Consider the following 24,104-nt stretch of genomic DNA (forward strand, 5'->3'; position numbering starts at 1 on the left):
ATCATGGACATTTAAAGTTTAAAGGGCCGACGTCTCCCATCAGCTGCTGCTGTCTTTTGTGTTAAAAGCCCCAAACAATCACCACCTGCCTTTCCTCTCCAGCATCTGTCACTTTTCTTTATTCTTTATCTTTACTTTGTGTTACTTTTTCAAAGTCACACAGAGAGTTCAGCGTTCCTGCAGGCTTGAGTTTTAAGCGAGTGAGTTTGTTTTCTGTTAGATTACTGAGTGTTTACTGATGAATGAATGCTTTTTCTCATGAGCAGAGCACATTTTTCCCTTTTAAAGCTCGAGTATAAAAGTGCTTGCGTGTGTTTAAAAGTAAAAATGAATTCTTGTCTCGAGTTCTCACTTTGTCAGCAGGACCTCTGGGCACAATTCAGCAGCTATAGAGTCATTATACTGTTGATGCGTTATTGTTGTTTATTTCAGCATCTTTAATATCACAAAAACTGTGTAGTTAACAATGTCCTGGGAGTACTTTCTAGTCTAGTCTATTTTTGCATTATAATTTATGATGATAGAAGTGCCAGAAAGTTTTTTGTTTCTGTATAAGTTCAGGCTGCAGTTGCGTTATCCTGCCACTGGAGGCGCTAGAACTCCACCAAAAACTTGAGAGAACAAAGGAGTCTGTCTTTAGATTAAAAATAGTCACTAATGAAAGAGAGAGAGAGATGAAAGGACAAAGTTTCTCTTTGTGAGAACAGATTGTATTTAGGTTGTGTGTAGTTTGCAGATGAGGTGGAATTCAATCGATTTTAAAATGCTGGGCATGTCTCTCTCTCTCTCTCTCTCTCTCTCGCTCTCTCGCTCTCTCTCTCTCTCTCTCTCTCTCTCTCTCTGACTCTGTGTGTGTGTTCACTCTTTCTGTCTTTTTCTCTCCCTGACCTTCCACACTCATAAACTTTTGCCTTGTATGGGAAAAAGGGAGGCAGTGAGTGTGTGTGTTGTGTTACAGTAAGTGCAGACATCATGTCTGTGGCTCACGCTGAACTAATAAACTGAGAGACAGACACAGATCAGCATGGTTTTACGGACAGACAGACAGCAGGAAAAGACAGCTGGACACTTACAGAAATAACCACCAACTTTGCATCTGTGTGTTCACTTATAGTTTGTGAACCGATATGTCAGCAAAAGACAAACCTCTTGAGAGACATTTTGAAAACTTTTTTCTGACTAAAACTCAGTTTTTTTTATAGAACGACTAGTACTTTTATGTAAATGTTTTATAAATAGATTTTGTCAAAGTTTCCTATAAATTAGCAATATTATATAACCTCATTTAGAGAAGATGATCTCATTTTGTGTGTATTCAGCAGCAGTTTTCTGAGATGAATCAAGAAAGGCAGATGAAAGAGAAATGGATGAATAGCCACATGACTGATGCTTTGTAACAGTTGTACAAAAGACAACGAGACTTTTACAACACAATCCAGTACAGAGAATTTGTGTGTGATACACTCCTGACCCACACACACACACGCACACACATACTCGCACATACTTGTAGGTTAATGTAACACAGATGTGCTGTGATTCTGTTGCAGTTCTCGTGTGGACCAGCAGTGGTGCCATTGGCTTATAAATGATTTTTAAATCCCATCTCAGTTTGTGTGTGTTTGTGTGTGTGAGAGAATCCAGCAGCCATTTTGAACACAGATCCCATTTTATGAATCACAGACCGAGGATACAGCCGTCTGTTTCTCACTCACACAGAGCGATGAGTTTCTGCTCATGTTGTGCGATTGTCTCTCTCTCTCTTTCTCTCATTATCTGTTTATTTCTTTTTGACATCACATCTTAGGCAAACACATCTCTTTGTTTGTTAATCTCACATGTTTCCACTACAAAATAAAATTGTTGTATTTGCTTATTTTTGATATGGTGTTAAATGTGGGTTTGAATGTTAAAAGGTATTCTTCTAAGCAAATGAGAGTGAAAGTGTATGTGAGAGAGTGAATGTGATTTTTTGTGTGTGTGTGTGTGTAATGTAATCCAGAATTGCTTCACTTTCTTGAGTGTTTCCATATGCTGCTGTAACTCAATACACACACACATACAGATGGCAGGCATGAATGTGCTGCTCGGAAATAAGGTACAGAAGAACATAAAAAACACACAAAGTGAGTTTGAAAGGAGATCGAAAATGACACTGTTCAGAAGCATATGGCGGTGCGAGAAAATGAAATGAATGAACCAAACTCTATTTAGAGATGAGACCTAATCCTTTATCCTATGTGTGAGGAGTTTCATACAGCAGAGATGAGAGACACACATGAGATGAATCAGTTGTGGAGATGTGCTGGAGAGCCATTACTAGTGTGAGGTTTAGTCTTCATGTTTCATTAAAGCGGTGAGACGTTTGACTCTTGACCCCGAGCTCCTGACCTCTGACTTGTGTTTCACACACAACATGAGATGCCGACACACTCAAAGAGAAGAATTTCTTTGTCGGAGTTGGTTTAGAAGTTACTGAATTACCTTTTGGCAGCTCACATACTGTACATAGTCCTGCAGTGAGTCTTATGATGTACTACAGCTACAATTTCATAGCTGTAGAAAAGTTAGAATGTGGTTTGAAGTATTTTTGGATAGTGTTACAGCGCAGGACAGCCTCAACTGCCCAAAAAATATTTTTGACACTGTCAGCACAGAAATGTTTTTTAACTTTGGTTAGAAATGTATGCATCTTAAAAATCACGCCTTTATTTTTTATGCTTCCAGCTAAAAAAGATCAGGAGGGGGCAGAGGATAAGAAAGTTGCTCAGAAGAAGAAGGCGAAAGAGTTGAAAGTGTTGGACTCCAAAACATCCCAGAATCTCTGTGAGTAACCTTTATGTGCATGCATGCGTGCGTTTGTGTGAAATATCTCACTAGTTTCCTAATGTTATTACAGTGCATTGAAAATGCGCTGTACTGTTCTTACTGGGCTTTTTATTATTATTATTATTATTATTCTTCCAACCAAATTTCCGCAATTAATACGGCTCGAACCGCTTAACTTAGAAACTTCATTCAAACTCTCAAACGTGCGGACTATTCGGGAATAGTGTGCTATGACTTTTATAAGCGATCGGGGGTACGGTCTTTGCCCCAGGGGCGAAAAAGCAGCCGAAAAATCCCATTGACTTAACATGGAGACAAACTTTGACGAGTCGTAGCTCAGACCTAGAATTTCACAGAAACTTGTGACTTGCCACATTTGAAGAGGCTGGCAGGCTCTGTAAGAACATACCTCACAATGGGGTGTAAGTTGTACCCCTGGGGTGTAAGAGGTCCCCAAATTTCCCCATAGACTTATAATGGGGCAGGAATCATGCCCATATAAGGAACTAAAAACGTCCCGGATGGGATATCTTTGCAGCGCAGTGTCATAGAAACATGGGGGTGGGCTCATTTTACTCAGGCATCCAATCAGTCCCTTAGGATCCTTATTGAGCTATCAAGCCACGCCCCTAGCAACCATTTTGGGCACCCTAGCAACATCTCCCATAGACTGCAATTATAAAATGCCCAGATGGATATCTTTGCAGCACAGTGTCACAGAGACATGGGGGTGGGCTCATTTTACTCAGGCATCCAATCAGTCTCTCACCATCCTTATTGAGGTATTAAGCCACGCCCCTAGCAACCAAATATGAGCAGCCTAGCAACATAATAAACAAAGCCTTATATCTCTGGATCCGGACATCATAGAGACATGGGGGTTGGGTCTTTGGGTCATATTAGCTTCATGCTAGCTTCATGCTAAGTCATGCTAGCTTCGTGCTAGTTTCATGCTAGCTTTATGCTAATTTCATAATAAATCTTGCTAACTTAATGCTAAATCATGCTAGCTTCATGTTAAATCTTGTTAGCTTCATGCTAATCATGCTAACATCATCTTAATCATGCTAGCATCATGCTAATAATGCTAGGATCATGCTAATTTCATGCTAAATTCATGCTAACTTTATGGTAATCATGCTAGCATCATGCTAGCTTCATGCAAATTATGCTAGCTTCATGCTAATCATGCTAGCATCGTGCTAGCTTCATGCTAATCATGCTAGCATCGTGCTAGCTTCATGCTAATCATGCTAGCATCGTGCTAGCTTCATGCTAATCATGCTAGCATCGTGCTAGCTTCATGCTAATCATGCTAGCATCGTGCTAGCTTCATGCTAATCATGCTAGCATCGTGCTAGCTTCATGCTAATCATGCTAGCATCGTGCTAGCTTCATGCTAATCATGCTAGCATCGTGCTAGCTTCATGCTAATCATGCTAGCATCGTGCTAGCTTCATGCTAATCATGCTAGCATCGTGCTAGCTTCATGCTAATCATGCTAACATCGTGCTAGCTTCATGCTAATCATGCTAGCTTCATGCTAATCATGCTAGCTTCATGCTAATCATGCTAGCATCGTGCTAGCTTCATGCTAATCATATTAGCATCGTGCTAGCTTCATGCTAATCATGCTAGCATCGTGCTAGCTTCATGCTAATCATGCTAGCATCGTGCTAGCTTCATGCTAATCATGCTAGCATCGTGCTAGCTTCATGCTAATCATGCTAGCATCGTGCTAGCTTCATGCTAATCATGCTAGCTTCATGCTAATCATGCTAGCATCGTGCTAGCTTCATGCTAGCTTCATGCTAATCACGCTACCATCGTGCTAGCTTCAAGCTTATCATGCTAGCATCATGTTAGCTTCATGCTAATCATGCTAGCTTTATGCTAATCATGCTAGCATCATGCTAATCATGCTAGCTTCATGCTAGCTTCATGCTAATCATGCTAGCATCATGCTAACGTCATGCTGAATCATGCTAATCATGCTAGCATCATATTTCATCATGATAACTTTTTTAAATCATGCTAGCTTCACACTAAAACATGTCAACAGCCAGGTAAACTACTAGACTAAATTTCTTTTACATTTCTGTCAATCAACTTTTTGCATTTTCATGCACTGGTAATTCCTTGGGAATTGCATATCTAGTTTATAATATTATGTCATTTTTGTGTGTGTAGCTATTTTCCTGGGTTCGAACCGGCTGCCCTATGAAGAGATGAAGAATGTCATTCTAGAGGTCAATGAGAAAGTACTCACAGAAAATATGGTGCAGGTAGGGAAAGTGTTTGTGGAAAGAGGTCATATTCAACCCTGAGAATTAAACAGGCTGTTATTGCTAATGCCTTTCCTAGGTTCTTGTAAAGGAGCTCTCTTATGATTGGCTAAACTGCATTCATTGGACAGATCAGATTTCTGACTATTGAATATGTGTTAAGTACAGTGCATTAAGCGTTAGTTGACCTCAGAATGAAATTTTTTTCACTAATTCCTCACCCTCGTGTCGTTCCACACCTGTAAGACCTCCATTCATATTCAGAACACAAAAGAAGATATTTTTGATGAAATTTGAGTGCTTTATGAGCCCCCATAGACACAACTTTCAATACCCAGAAAAGCGGTAAGGATATTGTGTAGTCTATGTGACTACAGTGGTTCAATCCTCATTTCATGAAGCATTGAGAATACATTTTGTGCACATAAAGTCTCCGACGCATATTCACGAAGGCAGCACATGCATGCGTTTTAAACGACAGCCATACATTTTTATATATATATACATAGATGCCACATTAACAGTTCACATCTATGTGAGTAACTTATATTGTAACTATTAACTTCCATAGTAGGAAAACAAATATTATGAAAGTATTGTGATACATGATAAAGAAGATATTTTGATAAATGATGGTAAGCACACAGCCGATTATAACCATAGACTGTAAAAAAAGATGGACAACGCCCGTTCGTCTTTTCTATTGGTGAAAATTGAAGCCGCATGTGTCTCGATACGGCGCTGACAACTTGGGTCTTGAGTCTGTGCAGTAGCGATTTCGGGACCAGTCCTGCGCAGAAGTGAGCAAGAAGGAAAGCCATGAAATAAAGGCCCCGCCCTAACTTGGCTTAGATAGCTGTCAATCAAAGCTGTCAATCGTGACATCACACAACCGTTTTTATAGCATTAAATAACAAACTTATTTTAAAAACAAACACTTGAATTAACATCAGCGTGATAAAAACTACAGTAAATGACAGAAACCAGCTTCAGAAAAAAGATATTTGAAGAATAATTCAATTGTTTAGTTGGTCTCAAGTCCCATTGAATAACACGAGGGAGGAGGGGTTTATGACCTATACTAGGACCAATGACGTTTTGGCTTCACTTTTTAGGGCTTGTGCGGCACACTTGATTGTAACCATTAACTGCCATAGTAGGAAAAACAAATACGATGAAATTCAATGGGTATCGTCAACTGTGTGCTTACCATTTATCAAAATATCTTCTTCATCATTTATAACAACAGTTCCATAATATTTGTTTTCCTACTATGGAAGTCAATGGTAATGGCAGCTGTGTGCTTACCATCATTTATCCAATTATCTTCTTTTGTGTTTATCAAAATAATAAAACTCAAACCGGTTTGTAACAATACGAGGATGAGAAAATGATGACACAATTTTCATTTTTGGGTAAACTATCCCTTTAACAAATGTGCCAGTCCAGCACCCAATGTTAGGCTTGTGTCACAACTGTCATTAACTAACAGTATTTGATTACCAAAATCATTTGTTTATGTTTCTGTAATAGTGTATCCGTCAGTAAGCTATTTAGTCACAGAAGTATTTCTAATGCTAAAATGTAATTGTTTTAACCATTAATTTTAAACTACTGCTTTACAAAAAAGGCAGAAAATAGTGATGCACTTAATTATTTATTTTAATTAAATGTCCAGTTACAGTTATTTACATGCAGTCTTTAAAAGAAAAATAAGTTTTAATGGTTAAACACTTTTCATGTCTGACTTTTGAGAAAAGTTAAATATGCCGCCTTTAATTTGGGTAGATAAACACAAATTCAATTCACATTAAAGCACTTCATGATGTTGGATGATCTTTGAGACACATAAGCAGGTTTTTTAATATATTTGTTATGCACTCTAACATTTGTAACATTTGTGTGTGTATTTTTGAGTTGTGAATGTTACAATGTGTTACATCAACTCTATCATTTATGTGTTCAGAGTTTACTGAAGCTTCTGCCAGAACAGGAGCTACTGAACACATTATCAGAGCTGAAGGACGAGTACGAGGAACTCGCCGAGTCTGAGCAGTTTGGAGTCGTGGTGAGAAAACAATGAAGAACACACACACCATGACCTTTCACAAACCTCTGACTATTAAACAAATATAATATGTAATAAATATTTAAATAATTTCCTTCTTTGTTTGTGTGTGTGTAGATCAGTTCAGTGAAGCGTCTGAAGCCTCGTCTCAGCTCCATCCTCTTCAAACTTCAGTTTGAAGAGCAGGTGAATAACATGAAGCCGGACGTGGTGGCAGTGACAGCAGCCTGTGAGGAGCTCAGACAGAGCGAAGGCTTCACCAAACTGCTGGAGATCACACTGCTGATGGGAAACTACATGAACGCCGGCTCACGAAACGCCAAGGCCTTTGGGTTTAGCATCAATTATCTGTGCAAGGTGAAGCACACATACCCACACAAGGGCCCTATTTACCGATATAAGCACGTTGTCTGAAGCTCATGGCATAGGTGCACTTAGGAGGGTGTGTACACCAAAGCAGCTGAAAATGCCAGGCGAACACCTTGGTTGGTTTTTTCAACTAAGCGATTTGTTTGCTATGATACTTCTGCTGTCGTTGAACGATGCGCTGGTTGGTTGTAATATTTGTCCCGCCACTCCTCCACTGTGATTGGACGGTCCAAGTAAAAAGTGACATTGATGAGCTGAACGTTTCACCCAAAGTTGAAAATTTTTCATCAGGCCATCCTAAACACACCTTGTTTTCGGACCACCACGCCCATCGATAAACATTTGCTATTTAAACAACTTGGTGCTGGATGTGAAAATGATAACTGCGTCAGGCTAAAACTAGCAAAAAACACTTGCGTAGACCCTGAGGTCGTATTGCACCGGGTGTATAAATAGGGCCCATATTTCATCAGTTTGCTCATATAAAAAAAAAAGTGTTACTTGGTAAGCCCTGTAAGATCAAAGTCTATGTGTATGTGTTTAGTTAAGGGACACTAAATCTGCAGATCAGAAACAGACCCTGCTGCATTTTCTGGCTGAAACTTGTCAGGAGCAACACCCAGAGGTCATGACTTTCCCGGAGGAGCTTCTCCATGTGGAGAAAGCCAGTAGAGGTCCGTCTCAACCGTTACATTAATAATTCATGACTTTTCTATACAGTTGAAGGCATTTGTACTCACACACATCCTTTCCTTCACAGTCTCGGTGGAGAACCTTCAGAAGAATCTAGATCAGATGGATAAACAGATTAAAAACCTGCAGAAGGACATTGAAACTTTCCCCCCTCCGCAGAGCGACAGGGACAAATTTATCGAAAAAATGACCATATCCTTTACTTCCTCCCAGCCTGTCACTTGACAGGAAGTGTCACCCTCATTTCCACCAACGATTTTCTAGACAATGAGACTACAAAAATACAGTGGTGTTACTCTGTTGTGACATCACATCCTGTTTGTGATCCGGCAGAAGTGTGCTGTCCTGCAAACATCCTCTTCTGCTCTTCTTGTAGATGAATTAAGTTAATTTTTCTTACCCTACTGGCAGCTATTTTTTTCTTGTTATAAGGATAAACCTCTTGATTTTCATTTTTTTTTATAAACAAGACTTAATATTTTAAGCCATTTTGATTACTAACTCAATTTTAAGAATTCTTAGATATTTATACTAAAAAACATGACAAAATACTAAAGACACATTGTAGTGCAACATGAATAGAAATTGAATGTGTTTGAGTATAAATTGAATATAAGTTGATTTGATTGCAGCTGACATCGAGTTAAAATGTTTGCCTTGACGGAGTTGTGTACATTTTTGTATCAGCTGCCCGTGAGCAATTCGGGAAAATCCAGTTGATGCATGAGAACATGGAGAAGCAGTATGAGGACTTGGCCAAGTATTATGTGTTTGACCCTAAGAAGATTACACCAGAGGAGTTCTTTGGTGACCTTAATAACTTTAGGAACATGTTTCAGGTAAGGTCACTGATGATGTCAGACAGTTAAACTGTATTTTAGTAAGGTGAGCTTCACCTGCGGCGTGTGTGTCAGAGACCATCATATATGTAGTTTACTTGCATTAAAACAATATTAAATACAAACAAACAGAGACTCACAAACCACGGCTTCATTATATCTGTGAGAGAAAAGGACATCAGTATTTCATTGTGTGTGTTACAGACAGCGGTTAAAGAGAATCAGAAACGGAAAGAAGCAGAGGAGAAGATTCGCCGAGCCAAACTCGCACGAGAGAAAGCTGAACGAGAAAAAGAGGAGAAACAGAAGAAAATGAGCGCCGGACAGATTCCCAATATTAATGATGGTAGGGTGTGTGTTTGTGTGCGTGTGTGCATATATGTGTGTGATCTCTGTTTATGTCTTGTGAAAAAAATTAAATCAACAGAAAATTTGGTGCTGAAGGATTGAATCAACATCCAGAAAAAGCTTTAAAAGTCAAAAATAATGCTTTGAATTAATATTATTGTATAGATGGTTTCATCGGACGCACGTGCAGTGACGCGCTACGCGTCTGGTCCAAACTTTACTTCCGGTTTGATTTTTTTTATTAGTCTGACTAGTTGCTAAACTGAACTCTTGAACATCTATATATATCTATATGATATTTTGAGCTAGAACTTCACATACGTACTCTGGGGACACCAAAAATTTCTTTGACATCTTAAAATGCAAAGTCTTGTAAAATGTCCCCTTTACATGTTATTACAATCGGCAACAAATCTTCAAAGCAAGCGATTTTTTTTTTCAAAAGAGATTGCATTCACTTTCTGCTGATACATCCATTTGAATTCAAGCAAAGCATCCACCAAAAAACACCTACTTACTGTTGACCTAGTTGTTATCCAGAGCCATTATTAATTTGCACATGAAAGTGTGTGATGTTAACGTATAAGATTAGATTTGCATACAGGTGGTGGATTTGATTTTCACATTGCGCACACACATACACGGGGATCTTTGGACTGTCAATGTTAAATATTTGGAGTGTTTGGCCTTGACATCCCCCCCACACACACATTTTTCATCAAGAGCAGCAGGTCTGGTGGATAGTCAGTAGGTGTCAGTGTTGTGTAATAGACGCAGTGTGTGTGTTTGGTATCAGTGGCGTAGGGGTGTCCTTATGTGATTGGTCTGTTAGGTGATGATGCTCGTGTTGTGTTTGTGTGATGAACTGAATCAGTCTGGAAAAGCCATGCAAGTCAGTGTCGATGAGAGGCGCTAGAGGACGTTTGTGTGATAGTATGTGTGTTTGTGCGTGTGTGTAAGTACAAACACAGAACCATCTGGCTACAGATTTTCTTAGGATTATCGTGTGTACAGACTGTGTGTGTGGGGACTTGGAAGTGATTGTGTGTGTGTCTGTGTGCTTTCTTTTATGAATTAGTTTTGTTCATTCTGTGTCTATGCATGTTTTGGCTGATGTGTAAATAGGGGAGGTTAGCATGTTAATGAGGATTGTGTGGGGTCTGGGGGAGGATGGGTTTTAGACCCATAAATCTTTAACCCGTGTAGTACAAAGCAGGAGTGATTGATCAAAAGTGATTGAGACAAAGTGTGTGTGTGTGTGTGTGTGTGTGTGTGTGTGTGTGTGTGTGTGTGTGTGTGTGTGTGTGTGTGTGTGTGTGTGTGTTGTGGTACAGTAGTTGTGTTGGGTCAGTGATTATGTAGGTTAATGCATTTAATGTCTGTAAGGCTTGTTGCGGCATTGTGTATGTGCATGCACACAAGGTAGGGGGCGCTGTACGCTGTAAGTTGCATCTCTGAAGATGTTTGTTCCCATGATCCTTTGCTTCCCCCCTCTCTCTCTAAAATGGTGTCTGTGTGAGGTTATATTATATGAACATGGATGTGTGAATGTTGTTTGTATGTCTGCATATTTATATTATTGTGTGTCGGGGGGTGTTTAATAATTGTGAGTGTTTGCATGTTTACTTTGCAATTTATTTATTTTTTGCAATTTATAATTTAATTATTGTATGTGTGTATAGATGATGAGACTGGCATCATGGATGGTCTGTTAGAGGCACTTCAGTCTGGGGCAGCTTTCAAGAGGAAGAGAGGACCACGACAAGCAGGTAACAAAAAACACATCACTGTTTTTGTGTCTCTATTGTTTAGTGCCTATGTGATATGGGAGAAATGAAGTAATCACAGTATTACAACAGTGAATAAATGACACAATCATAAACACACACAGGGGTATTACAGTTACACAGAGATTCAATTCATGACTTATAGCCTCATTTTTCGCAGGCACAAATGTGTGTGTATGAGTCAGTCAGTGAACATGCTGTTGAACAGATCCAGATGTGCCTCTATGTGGCAATTATGCCTATATCTCTCTCGCTCTCTCTCTCGCTCTCTCTCTCTCTTCCTCCCTCTCCTGTCCCTCTCTCGCTCTCTCTCTCTTATCTTAACTCTCTTTTTCTCTCTTTTCATCTTATTGTTATTTATTTTATTGGATCTCTCTCGATGTGGTTTATTTTACTTGGAATAGCATCAAACTCTGTGTGTATAGCGTGAGTCACGAGTGGATTTTTGTAAGTTTTTGTATTTTTAGCTCTTCTGAAACAGCAGGAAAACCGCACACACATACAGAAATGTTAAGGTTTTATAGGTTTTATAACATGCCAACATGAAAACTTTTTGGATTTGGACTTTCTTAACATGGAGGTTGTTTATGTGGTGGGTGGTTTCCAGCAATTAGATAGCTGACCTAAATTAAAGCTGTCTATGTAGGCAGTAGATAGCAAAACATTTCACTAGATTTTGGACCCGATCTATACACATTCAATGCTTAAAATATATGCTAGACTGACAGACGGCTCCTTACATAGCACAGTCACACACACAGAGAGACACACATACCAATACACACCCACTGTGACCACTTTTTCATTTTGCATATGGGGACACACACACACACACACACACACACACACACACACACTTGAGGCTGTGTAGATGGTCTAAAACAGAGTGATGGCGTTTAGTATAGAGACAGTATTAACCTCTGACCCCTGACCCTCAGTGTGATGAGTCATCAGCCAATCAGAGAGATGCTGAAGGACAGAAGGCAGCTGCTGTTCTCAGATGCACACAGATTTGCTTTATGTGAATTTAAAACTAGTCTCAGCTCTTGACATCTATATTTAGGAAATGCATAAAGTATTCAAATATAAATTAATTGATCAAGCTGGAGTGAGTCTAATGCTGCTCAAATAAGCTTACAATATTTTTAAGTTTATTAATGTGTACTGGAATATAAATTTGCATACTTTCGATGATTTAGGATGTGGTAATCCTAATCGCATGTGCTATTTGCGATAAACAGAATGTGCATACACACTTCAACACACACAGTACCCAGTTAGTCAGACAAAGACACACAGACACACCCTGCTGGCAAAACCACACAATATCATTGGGGACCAAGGCTACTGCATTACAAACACACACAAACACACTCATGCCAGATGTCCACTCAGCACGTCTTCTCAGAAGACACAGACACACACACCCTCTTTTGTCCGGCTTGTAACATTGGGGCAGGACACACCCTCTTACCCTCCAACAAAAAGAGCAGCGCACACTTCTGCAGCCTGTGAACAATACCACATACTTAATCATCTTAAATGCACCCTAAAAATTCACCCAAAAATGAAAAATCTGTCATCATTTACTCATCCTTATGTTGTTTAAAACCTTTATGAATGTCTTTTTTTTATGAACACAAAAGAATATATTTTGAGAAATGATGGTCAACACACAGCATATAGTGACCATTGACTTCTATAGTAGGAATAAAAAAATATGATGGAATTTCATGGATACCATCAACTGTGTGCTTTCCATCATTTATCAAAACATTTTCTTCATCATTTATCACAATACTTCCAAAATATTTTTTCCTACTATGGAAATCAATGGACACTATATGCTGTGTGTTTACCATCATTTCTCAAAATATCTTCTTTTCTGTAAAAAGTAATTCATACAGGTTTAGAACAACATGAGGATGTAAGAAAATGATTACAGAATTTTTATTTTAGGGTGAACTGTCCCTTTAAGTGTGTGTGGTGCAGGCGATTCTAAATGAAGCTTAGACGAAAAATGCAATGCACTTTTTGTTTTATTTTTAGATAATTCAACATTAGATCCAAATTTCTTACAAAACAACAAAAAAGTAGAAACTACTACTGTATGTTTTCTCCATGTACTGTGCTGATATTATTCACATAAATTGTTAGCAGTAACTATCATACATATCGGAGTTGTGCGTAAATTTCACTTATTATTTCTTAAGTAACACCATGATGCTCTTGATAGCTCACCATATAACCACAGTTTTACAGTAGTGTATAATAGTTCCCTGTCTGACACCTGTAATCAGAAGAAGCACACACACACCTATAACGGCTGTTTCTTCCCGACAGATTCAGTGTTATCTCTTTCTCAGCTCACATTGGACACCTGCTTGGTAACACGTGTTTGTGTGTTTATTGCCCTGCATAGTTCATCACAGATATTTATTCAGAGATTGTTATCAGTGCCTCTGGAAATGATGTTTGTGTGTGTGTGTGTGTGTGTGTGTGTGGGTTTGATTCTGCTTTCCCAGCATGGTTTTGTTTGTTTTTCTTACACTAGGTTAAAGTAAATAAATATGACATTATTTTTAGCACAGTACTTTTGCTTTAAAGATGTTGGTTGATTGGTCTTCCACTATAATAAACCAACATGACTGCCAAAGCATATTGATTGCAAGAGATTTAACCAAAAATCATCGCTTTCTCTCTCTTTGCATGCGTTTAAAGTGGTTTGGACAGATAGATTACAGTTAACATATGTTCATATTCATCATGTGTCCGAATTAAAATCGGCTGGAAATATTTAGGAAATATTCTGGGTTAGTGTCTGTGAATTACATTAAAGGGAAAAAATTTTCCAAACCTGTATAGATTTCTTTTTTCTGCTTAATACAAAGAAAGATATTTTGAAGAATGTTTGTAACCAAGCAGATGAGTGGGGGCTGTGGGGCACCATTGACTTCCATAATAATATGTAAAATAATTATATGTAAGTGAATGGTACCCCAGATTTGCTTGGTTACAAACATTTAATTTGTGTTTAGCAAAACAAAGAAATGTTTTGGAATAACAGTAGGGTAAATAAATGATAACATAATAAATGTGTGGTCCTGATGTTTATTACCATGGACAGTAATTTAGACACATCCCATACTGAACTAGACACGTTTGCAAAAATAAACTTTTTATATTTGATAAATGAACACTTAGGCAAACAAGCATTTCGCTGCAAAAATGACTTTCTTACTTAGTATTTTTGTCTTGTTTTCAGTAAAAATAACTATAAATTCTTAAATTAAGATGTATTTTTTTGATGAACAAAATGACCTAGGAAAGAAGTCGTCTAGTTTTTTAGAAACAAAAATATAAACTTTAAGTAAATTGGTGCTTAAAACAAGCAAAAAAAAAAAATGTATTGCCAATGGAATAAGAAAAACTTAATTGAAATAAGTTTACTTTTAACACTTAATTCAAAAATTTTTAAATATTATATACATTTTTTTATTTAATATTTTTGTGTAAAAACTAGACTTATTTTCCTAGCTCATTTTGCTCATCAAAAAATACATCTTAATTTAAGAATTTTAGATATTTTTACTGAAAACAAGACAAAAATACTAAGTAAGAAAGACATTTTTTTGTTTAAATCCTTAAGTTACAAAAGTTTATGTAAACCCTGATATCCACCTGCATAATATAGATCTCCATTAGAAGTGCATGACTATAATCGTTTGCTGTTTATTTTTGTAAACTGATGCTTGAGTTGCTGTTATCAACAGCCAATCAAAAGTGTAGCACATAAATACAAAGTTGCATGACCCAGAATTACAATTCCTGATTCTCACACCTGATGTTTTTTTTTTAATGCAGTGATTTAAACATTTCAACTCTGTGACCCCTGCATGTTGTTTGACGTGTTAACATGATTTTTTTTAAAGATGCTGGTTATGGTTTACACTTTTATTTTTTGTTTCAGCCAATAATCGGAGAGGAGCCGGTCAAGCCGTAACAAACTTCCTGGCCAAAGAGCTCCTACAGGAGGGCGCCTCGTCCGCTGCCACCAAAAAGACACGAGTGGACGTTGTGGACAATAAAGAATCATCACCTGTAGACTCCAGCTCACTAGAGGATCTGTTAGACGACGCACCATTTAGGTCAAATTAGGGAAGTCGTCTTCTGATCCAGCATCTTGCTATTTAGACACAAATTGCGCTCTGGGACCAAGTGTGTGCTGTGTGTGGGCCGGGCTCTCGCTAGACCACACCCCTTACCCCATGCAGCTTCCTGTTAGCTGTCACATTGGAGGAGGGGTTCTCTTCCATTCTTTGAAAAGTGGTGTAAACTTTTCACAGCTTTGATATTTTTCTCTGTCGCATGTTTTCATTTTCCTCCACTCTGCTCTGATATAATGTATTCATCTCACCGGTTAGAGTCCAAAGGTTTGTGTGAATGTCCCGAGACTGAATTCATCTCAATTCAAACTTCACGTTTTTTTTTTTTTTTTAGAAATATTACATGGCTCAGTGTTTGAAGTGATGTTACTTGTGCCAATAATCGCGAGCCCATAAATACAGTTCAGAGTGTTGTTTAGTTGGTGTCTATTGGACCTGTTCTCACTGAGGTTCTGTAGCTCATCAAAAGTTAAGGAAGGTCTGGTACCTGTTCACGAGGTTAGTTTTCTTATTCTTCTGTATGTCGCTTTTTCATTCTGTCATTTTAATCGAAAGATGTTGGCCACAGTCCTTGTCTTTGTTTCATGAAACTCGAGCAGAGTTGTTTTGCAAAACGGTTCTACAAATAATTTTCACACATCTGTCTTGTATTTTATGGAGAGCTGCAGTCAGCGTGCCGCTCTTGTGTGTCACAAAAATATTTTATTAATATGTTGGCGAAATCTGCTTTTTTACACACTGAAGGTCCAGACTGCAGATGCACATCATTCTCATAAGATAAATGACAGATGTTGAGATGTCCGAGCTGAAAACTACAAACATTTTATGAGTGTTATCCGAGGCAGATCTGGGTGACTGTAGCACTAAATGTGTTCACGGGTTACACTGGTGTTCAAGTTAAATCATCTCATAGATTTGTTGTATGTTTGTCATTTTCATTGCAGTCCAGTAATCTAATTTCCCTCTTAATCTACGTCTACATAACGTGAGAAGTGTTGAAAGTTTCAGCTGTTAACTCATTGTAAGAGTAAAAAGTTCATATTTACAGGGAAATTTTTTTAGATTAACCTGAATGTCTGAGGGTAGAGATCACTGTCTTAAGCCAAAACCCAACTGCGATTGTTCAGACATCATGAGAAATTGTCTTCTGGATTTTGCTTTTAAAATAAATATAAGATGCAGAATGTGACAATAGTTAAAGCGATGATCAGATCTCCGGCCGCGGCTTGGACACCAGCACATCTCAAAGCGTTCTAGGTTGTGTTCTGGAGATAGCCAAATTTCCAAAGTTTTTGTTTTGGGGAATTTGTGCAGACTGCATTTTGGAGACATGCAAGGCACCGAATTCAAGGCACTGGTTGCTGGGCTTACATGTGCCCAACATTTTCACCTTCTTGGGAGAAGCTGATAAATGTCACTTAATAAAGACGCTCTTTGTTTAGATTTTTTAAGTACAAGGTTTTCTATGTCAATTTTTATTGTTGATTATTTTACTGTAACAATATAGAGATGTATTGGTGATATTTGGTCAGATTGTGTATATGAGATTGACTTTAGAGATTTGTTTGGATTATCTCTGAAAGCACACCATTAAAAGATCTTTAATACGTAATGTTTGTATCATTTTTGTCTTTGTTTGTTACTCATTGATACTTATATTTATAACCAAATATAAAAGCATAATATCTCAAAAAAAATTATTGCCAAGCTTTAACTTTTAACTGCCTGTGAGACAGTTGTAAAAATAGAATTCATGTCACAAGATTTACTTTTTCCACATTTACACAGGTAACTGTAATATGTCTTTCATTTGTATCTGTTTTCTGATTAACAAAAAAAATCCAATAGCATTTTTTTCTTTTAAGAATAATAAATGTTACATTTAAGCAAAACAGTGCTGTGACAGTACCATTGTACGATAAAAATTTTCTATAGAAATTACAGTATTACTGGCAGCTGGTTGCCAGTAACTTATGTTATTTACTGGCAACAGTTTGTTCAAAGTTAAATGAACATGAAACATTTTCAGTCTTTATCTTCTACTGTAAGTTCCTGCAACCAGCTGCATAATTACAGCTAATTTTTACAGTGTACCAGATTGAATCTTTATATTGTATTTACATACAGAATTACATTGCAACATATAAATCAAAAATGTTATGGTACTACCATTTTACGTCCCAAAACGTAGAGAGAGAGAGAGAGAGATTTTAACTGACATTCCGGTGTGTACATCTGTGTGCTGGTTTCATGTCTCATGAGTCAGAAAAAATGCAACTGTGATTTGGAATTTCCTCCGGTAAGTCCGGCGCGCACACAGACATTTGCTGAAACAGTCAGACACGCATACTTTATTCTCTCTCTTACTCTTTCTTGCTCTCTCTCTCTCAGGGGCAGTGTTTTTTTTGAGGGGCATTCAATGAGATGAGGAACAGTGAGCAAGAATGTTTGCTTTGGAGTTATTCTCCCTTGTTGCTTCCTTGCTATTTCTTATGAGTAAAACCAACTCGATTTCATATTATTAACTGCCCAGTATGTGTTTGTATGTGGGACATACCATGAAAATTTCCATTGGTGCTATAATTGGGTCCCCAGTGCGTCTAACAACCTAAAAAATGTGAATAATATCAACCCAGTAACTTCGTTTTGGTAAACCATTCTCTGCAAGCATGTGAAAAAATAGGTAATTTGGCTCCCCTGATGATGTCAGAAGGGGATAATTACTATCAGAATACACGTACACTGCGGTTGCAAAATTCTGGTCTCATAATTATCCCTAGAATATCAAAAGTGTCTAAAGGTGGTAGATCGTTTACCTACTTAGGCCCTATAAGCTCTGGAATGATTTGCCATCTGATGTCTGAGAATTAGACACAGTCGATCACTTTGAGTCTAAACCAGGGGTTCTCAAAGTTTACATTCAAAGGTCCAAATCTGAATTCTCATCATTTTCATAGGTCCGGAAAAACTTTTTGTAAATCATTTGTTTATATAACAAATCAACACAAATAGTTTGGGAAAAACATAAGTGTATTTTGCATTTAAAGTAAAAAATTTTTTTAAACATAAACACAAGAAATATGCCAAAAGTAACCAGGTGCAAAATACAGAGCAACCTAATTAGAGAAATGGCACAGTTTGTTCTCCATCAGATACATAAGCCATGGCAAAAAATAGTGTGGTTGGTTACTCAGAGACACTGACCAAAATTAGGGGTGCACCTATAAATTGGCTTATGATTCTTGCTATGCTTCTCAATGAATTACGGTGAAATGCCACTACATCCAAAAGCCAGGGGGCGCTCTCGGGCAGAAACTTAATATGCGCTGCAGACGAAGAACCAGACACACGCAACTCCAGGAAATGTCTTAAGGATATATTTATATTGCTGTTCTTCAAACCTTTTCAGGTATTTTCATGATAATAAAGAATATGTATAACGATTATGTTTGACGAGTGTTGCTTTCTCAAATGCATGTTTTAAACGACTCAAACTAACAGTGATTTCAGATTGATAAGGACTTACTGATCAAGTAGCAAATGCACACATTTAATCAATCACATAGAATTAATGCACTTGTAATATGAAGTGGACGCGGGTCCGGATCAAGTTCTCGTCGGGTCCGGATCCAGACCGGAGTCCGGACTTTGAGAACCCCTGGTCTAAACTTAAGACTTTTTTCCTTTAACAAAGCATTCACATAATTTGTCTAGAAAATATACTTATATTGCAATAGTTGGCTTGTACGTAACCAAGCATTCACATAACTCATCTGGGTAATTTACTAATGCCGCAATAGATAGCTTGTCTGGAACCGAGCAGATATTAAACCACAACACTGTGTGACACTTGCATAACATGCAAATGGCCCCTACGCTAATAGGATTTTGTATCTCTCTTCCTGTCTCGTCCTAAAACCGGAGGACAATGAGACTAACAGATCCAGTTCCGGGTGCCATAAAGGTCAACACGTCACTGATCTACTGCCCGTCCTTCAAGTGTGATTCCTGCCAAACGACCACCAGCTGAACCAGTCTAATCTCCTTATCTGTTTACTTAATTTATATATATATATTACAGGGGTTTTTTTCCTCCTAGGACTTTTCCCATTGCGTTTTTCTCCTAGGGTTTTTTCCAACCCTGGGAGTCATCTGACTTTGGCTTAACCCACCCCCTTCTATAAGTTACATATCACTACGCTCGCTTGTTCAGGTTAATCTCAGCCGCTGTATTTTGCTGTTGTCTATTGATTTTTCGATGTTTCCCCTGCTTCTATTAATGTAAAGCTGCTTTGAAACAATTACTAATTGTGAATAAGTTACAATATTACACTTTAGTGATCTGATTATTGTTTTAATGCATTACTGTGTGCTTGATGAGATGTTATGTGACTGAAACCAGGTGTTTTTTATTTTTTTGTTTAACATTTTGAATGTTTTGAACCGTACTAAACAGTAAAACTCCGACAGCTTACAACACTGCATGCAGCACACAGCTGTTCAGTTCAGCAGAGTGTAAAAATGGAAACACTGAACACGATGAACTGATTTAAACTTCATTAGAGAGATAAAAGTGTTTGTGCTGCTTTTGACCACCAAGATGGGCCACCGCAACACTGCTTGTGTGTCTGTGTGTGTTATAAAAGTGCACATTGACTTTTTTGTTTTCATTCAGACACATTGTAGACTCTCTCTGTTCATGAGCGTGTTTCTCATTAAGATCAAAACGTCCTCCAGTCGCCGGAATATTTTCAGAACTTTAAAGTGTTTTTAGTTATAAAGTTTTTTTCTTATAATACTATTGTTTGTGTCCTCGGGTTCAGACTCTTGCTGTGTAAATGATTGTTAGCAACATTGATGCTATAATGAGCTCTGAAGCTGGCCAATCAGAGAGCAGAAGGTAAGTTCTCAGGCAGCTGATTGGCTGGCTTAGAGTCACTGTGGTCTCCAGGTAGCCAGATGGATGTGGAAGAGTATGTGTGGAGAGAGAGAGAGAGAGAGAGAGAGAGAGAGAGAGAGAGAGAGAGAGAGAGGTGGATGAATTTAGTCTTCATTGAAAGCTTCTCTTTCTGTTCTCGCTTTGGCAGTGAATTTGTGCAGCACTGCTGAACCCCAAACAACACAAACATTCACATCATTCCAAGAGTTTCTTGGACACTGTGCAGTTCTGCTACTCTCTATCTCTCTCTCTCTCTCTCGTTCTCTCTCTCTCAGTTTTTTCTCTTTTAAAGGTATTTACATGTTAAATCTGTTGACAACAAGACAAATATCAGGAACGGCAGTGATATTTGTAGAAGAGATGCAGACAATGTTACAGAAGAAAGACTATGTTGTGTTTTCTTCTTTTTCGTTCAGTGAATATTTGTAGATGCAGATGTGCAGAGGAAGGCTCCATCTTTGCAAAAACGTTTAGAACAAACAGCAGTAAGCAGGGATTAAAAATGATGGTGAAGGAAATGGAAAAGAAGAAAATATGACGATGTGTGCAAACGCTATCATCGTGCATGTTGTTGTATGGAGTGTCCGGTCTCAATATATTTTCTCGCGCATGCGCTGTTGTACGCATACCGTCCGCGCGGTCTCACATCATGTGGACGCGGAGGTATACCTGAAAGATGTGCCAATAACAGCTGACAAATATGACTGCTGTTCTCCTGAAAGATCCCAAGAAGGTGGCTCAACCTCATTTATTTTCTCCCTCTATTCACAACATTAAAATGATCAATTTGTAATGATTATCTGTCTCTTTATGCAGCTATTAAGAGTGTTAAGTTAAATGAGTTTCTGAGTCTATATATTTCGGTTTTCTAAGGTCTCTCTCACACACAGTGAGGATGATAAAGTTCAGCTTTCAACACAAAACGTCATCCTCTTCATATAATACAGGTCAGATGAAGTGTTGTGTGTCATTTTCTGGTCATCTGGTCTGAGTCCTCTGAATGAAATGTTTAATGTTTGTGAAAATGATGTCTGATAATGTGTCACTTAAACGCTATGAACCCGTGAAGATGGAAAGAAGCAGAGGCCAAACCGCCGGAAGAGCTGATGTGTCATGTGAGTATCTAGTGACCGTTTTATTCACCCATAAAGAGACATTGTTCCCTCTGTCCTCGAAGTGTCTGAATGATCTTCATTGACATTTGTAAATGGACTGATTCTCTTTCATCTGATGCGCCGCTCATGTGAATGTAAATTTCCTGTTTTAGAGTTGAAGTCAAACAAAACTGCTCATTCACTACTGCATTTTCGAAGTCCTGAATTAAACAATTCAAATGTACTTATATAGTGCTTTTCACAATTTTGCATTGTATGTGAAATATGAAACATTTAAAGGTGCAAAAGAATGCACTGCAATAATATGTTACTTGTAACTTTATTAAGTGCAAAAAATATCCAGAAACGTTTTAACATGTCCATTTATAACCTTATGATTTGTCCTTTGTATGAAATGGTCTATTTAGCCCTATTTAGAAAGCTCATGAATAATAATGTTGAGCTCTGCTCTGCTCTGAGGCTCATGCCAGTAGCTCACATTAGTAAACACACTGGGGTGTACATCTCGACTGTAATGTCACCGTCGGTGTTATGTTGAGATTGGTCTGTTTTTCAGTGGTCTTTTGCATGCACGAGGTTTACATAAGAATGAGGAAACAAACACGTTTGAGGCTCACGATATGTCTTTACCACGTACAGAGCTCTTATTATTCATCTATGCCTAGGTAAATGCAGTTTTTTATTATATGGCACCTTTAAGGTATGGTACTATAGGACCTTGGCAGAACCAATAACAGTCAGACCGGTGTATTAATAGGGTTAACAAACAAACCTGTGTATTAAACTTTTGTCGTCATTTTCAATCCTTTAGACCACTAGAGGGTCTCCATCTAGCTCTATCCTGGGTAGCAGTCTTGATCTGGCCCCATGAGAGTCCCAGCGTTTGTGCTTCACAGACATATTAGATATATTAGAAGTACCAACTGTTAAAATAGTTGTCTGTAGCATTGTAAGTGGAATGAAACAAGCAACATTATCGTTTATTATTACATAATCACATGAGTGGTTCATGAGTGTAGTAAGTTGTTTCTGCGCTTGTTTACTATATGACTATGAGTTGATTGATTTGAAGAAACAAAAGTAGATTTTGTATAGGGCATATACAATGCCATTAATAAGTTTGGATTCATTTGATTGAATTTGTTTTATATTCCCTTGTTATTGTCTTATCCAAGATGCTTGAAATTTTTTATTGCTTAAAATTATTTAAAGGTGGCAAATCATATTTTAAATCATCTGGCTTTTACTGCACTAGATGAGGTAAAGTTACTAAAGCATTATAAATATATAAATGGGAAGTAAGCGTGCATTTTCCATCTTTTTTCCTCTGTCTCTTTCTTTCTGTGTCTCTCTCTCTCTCTCTCTCTCTCTCTCTCTCTCTCTCTCTCTCTCTCTCTCTCTCTCTCTCTCTCTCTCTCTCTCTCTCTACTTAGAGACACACAGATGGGGAATTGTTGGCAGACGTTGTGGCTTGTAAAATAGGTCAGTTGTGCTGCTCAATCTCAGCACTGTGATAAAGAAATTTACTCCACAGGGAAATGTTTTACTTCCTGCTGATGTTAAAGGACACTTTTGTTGCTCTATCATTGGTCTCTGTTCTGCCAGAGTTGATGTCAACAGATAACACACACACATACAGTTGTTTAGCTATTTTACGCCACATTAGTGCAAACATCTGATAAGTCTTCCACTGTTGTGAAATCAGGCCAGTGATATTTTCTGTTTCCTAACTTTACACTCTACAAAACATAATTTGTACAATAAAAATTGATTCTCTTTTATTTGAAAATCACCTTAAATGATTAATATACTTTTAGTTTCCTTCTGTCTGTAAGGTTATTGGTTTTTTATCTGGCATGATAACCTCCACACACAATGTCTAAACTTCATAATTATTCAAGTTTCCAAAAGTTTTTCCACTATTGGTTTTCATTCTATTTTATGCTTTTAGTTTTAGAGGTTTGGATAGTTTTTAAACCTCTTGTTTGGGTGGATGGGGGGCTGATGCCTGATTGGTCGCAGTGATTATTAGACTCTCTGTGATTGGTTCTTTGTTGCATTCCTTATAATTCCAGAACAACTCTTTTAGGAAAGAGAACGAATGCAACATCCCAGAATATCTTCAGCAGCTGCTTCAATGCCTTGACAACACCTGTCACCATACCGCTGAAGTTGTGCAGCGAGTGTATAATGCACTTTCTGGATCAAACTTTCACTTTTCATTCTCACATTTTCTCTGTGAATGTCACACGTGTTCTCTGAACGTTCCGCTTGTGTGTTAAATCTAATGATCTGTTTCAAAAGGTCTCGTATCTGTTTATTCACTTTCCGCGTCATTTATATCGTCCTCTAACATGTCCTCCAGATGCTCAGTTATTTTCCATTTCCCCATGAAAAACAGGAATATCCTGAAGCTTTATTTTGAATAACAGTATGATGTTACTGTATGCATACCTGCATATTCCTCACAATGCAAATTATTGTTTATTGACACATTTTTTCTAGAATAATGTTGACATGCTTTTAACTACTAGCATTTTTCTGCGTTCCTTACATTATTGATTATTGGTCTTTGTGTAAACTGTGTGAAAAAAAGAAAGATTTTGTTTTGATGTCGGTCCGCCGTTGTACTTTGACGTGTGAGCGACGTTGGGTTTTGACGTTTG

The 24,104-nt window shown here is 37.9% G+C and overlaps 1 protein-coding gene across 2 annotated transcripts in view; it reads left to right on the top strand.

Moving 5' to 3' along the window:
• LOC135760818 (protein diaphanous homolog 1) overlaps positions 1–16,996 on the top strand; it is a 108,255-nt gene extending 91,259 nt beyond the window's left edge. For both annotated transcript variants that reach the window (XM_065274849.2, XM_065274850.2), the window contains 10 exons: positions 2,728–2,826; positions 5,020–5,114; positions 7,081–7,182; positions 7,300–7,539; positions 8,096–8,225; positions 8,312–8,435; positions 8,918–9,083; positions 9,288–9,429; positions 11,114–11,200; positions 15,189–16,996. In XM_065274849.2, the coding sequence (XP_065130921.1) occupies positions 2,728–2,826; positions 5,020–5,114; positions 7,081–7,182; positions 7,300–7,539; positions 8,096–8,225; positions 8,312–8,435; positions 8,918–9,083; positions 9,288–9,429; positions 11,114–11,200; positions 15,189–15,376 (1,373 nt within the window). In that variant the 3' untranslated portion in view covers positions 15,377–16,996. The remainder of the gene's footprint in view (positions 1–2,727; positions 2,827–5,019; positions 5,115–7,080; positions 7,183–7,299; positions 7,540–8,095; positions 8,226–8,311; positions 8,436–8,917; positions 9,084–9,287; positions 9,430–11,113; positions 11,201–15,188) is intronic.
• Positions 16,997–24,104: the final 7,108 nt, after the last annotated feature.

This window comes from Paramisgurnus dabryanus, chromosome 16 (assembly GCF_030506205.2).
Source record: "Paramisgurnus dabryanus chromosome 16, PD_genome_1.1, whole genome shotgun sequence".
In the NCBI taxonomy this organism is placed as follows: domain Eukaryota; kingdom Metazoa; phylum Chordata; class Actinopteri; order Cypriniformes; family Cobitidae; genus Paramisgurnus; species Paramisgurnus dabryanus.